The following is an 8,156-nucleotide window of genomic DNA, read 5'->3' on the forward strand; positions in this document are numbered from 1 at the left end:
CAACACCTTACCGTGGTGGAGGAGTTTGTGTGTCCCAATGATCCTAGGAGCTATGTTGCCTGGGGCTTTATGCCCCTGGCAGGGTCACCCATGGCAAACAGGTCCTAGGTAAGGGGCCAGGCTCCTTATGTGCACTTGGCACCAGGACACCGTAAGCTGCAGTTCGATGATCAACTTTGTAGTCGTCATGTTTTGGACACTCGAGTGAAGAGACTGAAGGGACGGGCGGAGTTGTCAACTGATCACTGATGTTTGGTCCCTGTATGACTGGTGAAGAGTTTGGTCCGCACTGCCGGCAGTAAGTCAAATTTGTTTCCAGTGAGGGTTGGACTCCGCCAAGGTTGCCCTTTGTCACCGATTCTGTTCATAACTTTTATGGACAGAATTTCTGGGCACAGCCGAGGCGTTGAGGCGGTCCGGTTTGGTGGCCTCAACATTGCATATCTGCTTTTTGCGGACGATGTGGTGCTGTTGGCTTCTTCAAGCCGTGATCTTGTGAGTATGAAGCGGTTGGGATAAAAATCAGCACCTCCAAATCCGAGGCCATGGTCCTCAGTTGGAAAAGGGTGGAGTGCCCTCTCCGGGTCAGGGATGAAATCCTGCCCCTAGTGGAGCAGTTCAAGTATCTTGGGGTCTTGTTCACGAGTGAGGGAAGGATGGAGCGGGAGATTGACAGGCGGATCGGTGCAGCGTCTGCAGTGATGCGGACTCTGTATCGGTCCGTTGTGGTGAAGAAGGAGCTGAGCCAAAAGGCGAAGTTCTCGATTTACCGGTCTATCTACATTCCTACCCTCACCTATGCTCATGAGCTGTGGGTCGTGACCGAAAGAACAAAATCCCGGATACAAGCGCCCGAAATTAGTTTCCTCCGAAGGGTGTCCGGCCTCTCCTTTAGAGATAGGGTGAGAAACTCTGTTACCCGGGAGAGACTCTGTGTCGAGTCGCTACTCCACAGTGTTGAGAGGAACCAGTTGAGGTGGCTCGGGCATCTAGTTCGGATGCCTCCTGGATGCCTCTCTGTAGAGATGTTCCGGGCATGTCCGGGGGACGACCCAGGACACGCTGGAGAGAGTCTCTCGGCTGGCCTGGGAACACCTTGGAATCCCGCAGGAGAAGCTGGTTGAAGTCTTTTATTTCTACTTGACTTTTTTTTTCTAAAAATGATATTAAATTGTAGTGTTTAAATGTAAAATATTCCAAGAAGCATGCCCCTGGACACCCCTAGAAGGGTTGTGTTATTTTCACCTTTTCATCCCTGACCCGTTTTGATGCCAGGAATGCACATGATCTGATTTATTTATTTATTTATTTTACCTGAGGGCAGACCCCCTTCTTATTGATACTCACTGTTTACATTAATGCTTCCATGTAGCACTGCCAACTTTTTCGTTTTGTTTTCAATTCATTTAAAATAAATTTTCATGTATTTTTTTAATTTTCAAATTGACTTAACGAAAAATACACTCTACTAACAAAAACCTTTGCTACATTGCCCCCGCTTTTTTTTTTAAAAGAAAGAACCCTCCCCCCCAAAATGGTAAAGATATATTCATTACATAAATACAATTCTTCATTGTTTTCTTTGTTTGTTTATTGAACATATATACCAGCAACAGAAATACTAAAATTAAAATAAAAAGATTTAAAAGAAAAGGTTTTTTTTCTTTTTTACATGCATGGTCATCATTAAGCACAGCTTATATGTTCAAAAGGGAGTAGGAAGAAGTAAAAAACTTATCAAGTCCTACCCCCTTACAAGAAAAAAAAACCTTGCATATATAAATAGCTGCACTTATACGTGCATGGATATGTCAACAGCATTGAGCATTTAGTTGATAAGCTAACACTTGTACAGATATATAAATCAGCACAAAGGCTTACACATAGATTTTTAATTGCACTCTATTTTCTAAATTTGTACTGGCTTATACCTGAGTTAAATATTGTTGTTGTACATATGTGCAAATTATATATATTGAGCAAAAAATACAAAATATATTTAAATGAATGTACTCGTTTAAAAAAAATATCTGATTCCTCAGAGAGAGAACGCCTCAACGACACATTCTCACGACACTTCAAGCTAAAACGTGGAGAGCTATTTTGGTCCTGTAGAAGGCAGTAACATAATTTTGCACAATTGTGAACGCACGACACAGAGCAGCGAAGAAGAAGAATCAGTCAGTAAAATCTTCCATCTTCTGTTTAGAGTCTCGCGGCCATCTCCGAAACCGAGTGGAAAAGAGTAAACATCGACCACTATGGGAGCTGTTCTGGGTTTGTGTTCCATGGCGAGCTGGGTACGTAACTCGTTTATTGTCGACGATAAATTTAGATAATGTGGGTTGCTATGGGTGTCAGTAGGTTTTGTTTCTTTTCATTTGGTTGCATGACTGCGCAATAACAAATCCCAAGGCCGTGTGATTTACAGTGACGCAGATCGACACCTCTTACAATGCGGGGAGTTTTGTTATGTATAGGGCGTAAAGGTTGGTCATAATTTAAGACTGATGTTTTTAGTCACATCGTAATTAGCTTGTGTTTAATGTTCATTAAATACTAGGCCAAAACATGCCACTTTGATTTATTTTATTGTTTGGAGCTTTGAGTCCGTGTTGGTACAGATTAATTTCCGGCTGCATTATAATTTTCATGTTGTTTATTTTTGTCCTGTGTCGTGAACGGTAACCACACTGGCGATGATATCTACAAATCGTTCTCCTATGAGGTTAGCTCTTGCGACATCGCAGCCATTAAGGAGTCCAATATTATCGCGGTAACCTGCATCATTTGATATCCAGGTCGACATGCAGTTATATTGGGGCCTACTTGCCTCCCTGACTTTTGATTTATATGTCTCTGATAGTCAGTACTTTGGCCTCCTCCGGTGACCCATTCAGCTTAATGAAGATCTTACAGTTTGTTGTCCAGGTTGACTGAATTTTCTTCTGCTTCCCTAAAAAGCGTGCTTTTCTGACAATTTCTGCATTTGTTTGTTTGTTAGATGTTCATTCACAAACACATCAGTCAATTAACGTTTTCTTCCTTGTTTCAGGAGTGCATTTTTGTGTTTTCTACTTGCTTATTATGGCCAGTTTATCACTTCTGTTTTTCCTTGGTAGAGGATGACAAGCCTCAATGGTTGTGCTGTCAAAGGAAATGCCCTTGCTGTAGAAGAAGGTTGTTACTTGTTGCTTTACCGATCCCATGTCAGCTTTTGTTGGCTCTCTCCCGTCTGTCCCTGCCACTGCCATGGCGTAGGACCGGGGTCTGGTCTCCAATCCACTGACAATTACGTAATTTAAGCGGGTGTACTGCTCCAGTTCCAGCTACATGGCCCTCTAGACTCGCAATCCTCTTCTCCTTCTCCTCATTCTGACTTTTCAAAGCTTTAATCTCGCTCATCATGTCCAGTATCAATTTTTTGCTGCTTAGCAACAGTAGCAATCTCTTCCGACATAAAGTCAAGCGCCCTCGTTATCTCCTCAACTTCCTCATTTATTTTAGGCGGCATCGTGACTGTTGTCACAGGTTGCAATGACGCGCACAAGGAGCCTAGTGTCAGTGCCAAGCGGCAAAAATTTAAAAAAATAGAATGTGGACGCAAGCGGTAACTATGACTGCTATATACTGTTACAAAAACATAGTCGACTATTGCCGCGGATTAATTTAATCATGCCACACACTTCCGTATACCGCCGCACACACACATACACAACCACTCACAAACACACACACACACACACGTCCAAACGCTGATCAGCCGGTAGTTGTGAAGCTCCTGTGCACTCTCTCAAGACCACATGGTCAGGCGGTAGGCTAATCCCCGTTGAGGGACACCGGTCCGTGGAGCCGCAGATAGCAACTTTCCCCCCCCCAGCTTAACTGACCACATCTGCGGCAATATAATTTACCCCAGTGAAGTAAGTCCGCCAGGAGAGGGTCAGCTATCCGGCTAGTTAGCAAAGTTAAGAGAGGTGAGTCAGGTGACAATGACAGGCAGCAACCACCCAACTCCAGCACAGATCGCGTGAACGAGTAGCGTGAACGAGCGAGACGAGCTTTACCGTGTTGTAATATTAATGTGCTTTGTTATAATCTCCGTGCTAAATAGGCCTACATATTTTACAATAATATTATAATTTTAATTAATTATAATAAATGCAATGATAATAAAAAATTGGCATAATTTTTTTCCGGGTTTCGGCCAAGCATTTCTTATTTTCGGTTTTGGCCCAAAAACTTTGTTTCGGTGCATCCCTATAAATAACCTATTTTCTCATTGGACTGTGCAGATCCCGTGTCTGTGCGGCAGCGCCCCCTGTCTGCTGTCTCGCTGTTGTCCTAGTGGAAACAACTCGACAGTGACTCGCCTCATTTATGCCTTCTTTCTTCTGCTGGGAGTGGGAATCGCCTGCATCATGCTGATGCCGGGAATGGAGGAGCATTTGAAGAAGGTAACACCGGTGTGCATGTATACGTGTATGTAGGGGTCATTAAGCACCAACATATTGAATAAGTTTACTATTTATTTTATTTTATCCATAAAATTGTATCCCTCCAACACAATCATCACCATCATATATTATTTTTAGTGTATATTATTTTCTCTGTAGTTAACTGTAGCTTTAAAGCAGAGTTTTAAAGCTTTAACTTCTGAGTTAAACCTAGAAATTTAATTTTTGCCGAATCATTTGTGTTTACTGAGTGGATTAGTAATTATTTTATTAAAGCAATTATTTTATTAACTCCATGATCAACAAAAGTAGCAACTTCAGATTATGAATACTTGATAATAGTATTTTTTTCGTCTATAAACAAGCAAAGTCAACGTGGTGACCCCAGAGGTTGTTGAGGAAATTACAACTTCCCTCAGTACCGTCTAAATTTCTCGTTCGCCATTAATCGCTACACTTGTTTATCTCCGGAAAAAAAACATGCCGAGTAAACACAGCTGTTAAGGAACTTGCAGAAACAACTCCAGAGTCACTACGGCCGTCCACATATGAAGGATGCATTTTTCATTTGTTTCCCGAAGCCAAAACTTCAGAGGGATAAATGTGAATGAGGATCAACTTGTGCGGACGTCGAGTAGTTTAAAGAGTAGTTTAACGCCAGCGAAGTGAGCCTTTCACCTTCATATATAGTAAACATTTTTGCTGGGGGGCCATGCATGCTCCTTTGAAAATCCTAATACCTTACCACCGGCCACCGCCTTCCCGAAGAGGTAAGCGATGTTCTTTCTTTTTATTTGTTTGGCGTTTGGCCCTACCCCGACTGCCGGACCATAATAATGAATGACGAGGAAACATGCTAAAATGGCTTTTCCACTGTTCTTCGGACCTGTCTTGCTGATTACCGCCTGATTTTTATGTATATATTTTTTGGCTTTCTGCAGCTGTGACATGTATGAAAATTTGAAAAATCTTAAGGGCTTTTTCTGAATTAAGAAAACGGGTTTATATGCGGCAATGATATAATAATTGAAAGAATTGAGGTATAGCAAGTGTTGGTTGTGCACAAGAATTTTCTAGTAGAATTGTAATCGCTACAAACACAAATAAAGCAATAAAAATGTACCCCAACAACTGTCAAAGAAGTAAGACAACCAGATATGACAAGACAGGGCCTATGGTGGTAAAAGAAGGATAGCTTGTTGAAACTGGAGAATGTCAGTGTCAGTTGCGTGGGATGATGTTTTGAGGGGGAGATTTTTTTTTTTAACCTCTAGATCAGGTTGGTTCTTTTCCTCATCTTTTTCAGCCATCTCCTTAATTGAACATTAGTATGTTCTTCGACGTCTATACCAGTGAATTTGGCACCAGGGATATCATTCTCGGACAGAATTAGTAGATTTAGCATAGTAGACATCTTGTTAGTAGACTGTTTGCATCTGTTTAGCATGTTTGACCCCTTTACTAGACTCATGAATATTAATCAAATGTGGTGACGTATATCTTGCGGTACCCCATTAACCCTTTGGATTCCTTTTTTAGTTTAAAATTGTCCAAGTACTTGGAATTTCAGCCTTTCAACAGTAATTTTTCTCAGGTTTCAAAATTAAAAGAAAACATTTGCAAATATCTGCTGTGGAAAACAATAGTCAATATTTTCTGTGTTAAGGACCAAACCAGCAACTGAATCTTTAGTTATGCTTGCGCATTTTTTGCTCTGTCAATTTAACACAGGATCCTGTGTATATGTAATACAGCAGGGGTGGCCAAGTTTGGTCCTCGAGAGCCACTAACTATCCAGCCTGTTTTTCATGTCTCCCTCCTCAAACGTAGCTGAATCTAATGATCAGCTCATCAGCAAGCTTTGCAGAAGCCTGATAATGAGCCTGATCATGAATCAGGCGTATTAGTGGAGAGAAACATCAAAAACAGGCTGGATAGTGGCTCTTGAGGACCAAACTTGGCCACCCCTGTAATACAGGGTTGGAAATAAAAATAACATTTTTCCCTCCTACTTTATTAATTAATTGAAAAAATAATCAACAAATTACTTCATTATTAAAATAATTATTCTTGTTCAGTATTTTGTTCCTAATATTTAAAGTTTTAATACCCTCTTGAATTAAACTTTTGTCAAAGCAGCTCCAGTTTTCTTTGTGGCAAATCTTACATATAACAAAGAAAAAACGTTTTTGTTTTTTTTTTGGTTTCCTATTTTGTCTTTGTATTGGTTATTTATTTTGATGGCAACACATTGTTTTTTTATGTTTCATTTGAATTAACAAAAAAGACAATGCCAAAGAATGAAGTGTTCAAATTAAGGAAGAGAAATGAAATGATTTTCACTTAAAGAATCATTGTGGAGTTGGTCACTTTTTTAACTCATGACTGTCACTTTTGGCCTAAAGCATAACTGCAGCCTCTGTGTTAAACTTGTGCATGATGCCACTCCACCCCTCACCCACCCAAGAAACTCAGTACGTTTACATGCAGTCAATTCGGGTTAAGGTCAGAATTTCGGTTTCTGAAACAATAGAGGTAACAAGTTTACATGCGTGGCGGAAAGAGTTTCTCCTGTTGAAATGCTCATTTGTGCTCGATTGGAATAACGTTCGGACCGCGACGCGCGGACTACGTAATTACGTAAATGTCATTTCCGTTTTTAACGTACTATAAGTTTAATAAAAGACATTTATGTCACTCACCACGCTAAATAAAGTACTCTGTTTCCTTAGTGGTTCTTGGCTGCAAGCGTCATGTTTGTTGACAACGGCTTGAGTATTTCCGGTGGGCTACACGCCAGAAGCACGGACTTACATACTTGTATTTACCGTATGTGTATATAGGCACAAATTGTGGCGCTTGTGCTGTAGAGACACCAAATAATGTGAAAGCGCAGAGGAGAAATCAATGTATGTAATGCATATTTGGGTTATTGCGTGTGTTTACATGGCCTTACAAAACGGGTTTTAAAATGGTTATTGCCTGCATATAAACGTAGTCTGTGGCGTGTTTGCCCCGAACACTCCGCACTGCAGGGAAGATACACAGCCAGTGCTAGTTTTTGCTATTGGCAATGTGGGCGACGGTCCAGGGTGCAGTCAATGTGAGGGCGCCTTCCAAAACCCCCCCCGTAACTCTCTAGTTTTCTACTAGACTACCGCACATTTCCGTGTTGAGTTAATGGAGTAGGTTACTGGGGCGCCCTCATCGTTATGCCCGGGGATTGTTTGCCCAGGGCCCAAATCTAGTCATAACCTTCTCAGTACAGCTGCTGTTTTAGGCTAATTACTTTTCATTACAAGATGACAACACTAACAGAGTAAATCCCATATTACAAACTAAACAAATCATTACAACAGTGGTGTGCATAAACTAAAGCAGCCTAATATACAGTACATGCCAAAAGTTTGGACGCACACACATCTCATTCAGTGCGTTTGCTTTATTCTCGTCACTGTTTACATTGTAGATTGTCACTGAAGGCATCAAAATTATGAATGAACACGTGGAGTTACAGTATATAGTCACTCTTTGCTCTGATTTATTTATTTTTGCACACTCTTGGCATTCTCACCTCTGGGAACTCCTTCAATACTGTTGCAAAACATCCATCCATCCATTTTCTTTACCGCTTGTCCTCACAAGGGTCGCGGGGGGTGCTGGGGCCTATCCCAGCTAGCTTCGGGCAGTAGGCGGGGA

General features: G+C 41.3%; 1 protein-coding gene across 1 annotated transcript in view; it reads left to right on the plus strand.

The window, feature by feature from the left end:
• Nucleotides 1-2,130: 2,130 nt before the first annotated feature.
• Nucleotides 2,131-8,156, plus strand: part of serinc1 (serine incorporator 1) — a 29,887-nt gene continuing 23,861 nt past the window's right edge. The window contains exons 1-2 of the mRNA XM_077553078.1: nucleotides 2,131-2,300; nucleotides 4,296-4,457. Of these exons, the coding sequence (XP_077409204.1) occupies nucleotides 2,262-2,300; nucleotides 4,296-4,457 (201 nt within the window). The 5' untranslated portion in view covers nucleotides 2,131-2,261. The remainder of the gene's footprint in view (nucleotides 2,301-4,295; nucleotides 4,458-8,156) is intronic.

This window comes from Vanacampus margaritifer, chromosome 19 (genome assembly GCF_051991255.1).
Source record: "Vanacampus margaritifer isolate UIUO_Vmar chromosome 19, RoL_Vmar_1.0, whole genome shotgun sequence".
Lineage (NCBI taxonomy): Eukaryota > Metazoa > Chordata > Actinopteri > Syngnathiformes > Syngnathidae > Vanacampus > Vanacampus margaritifer.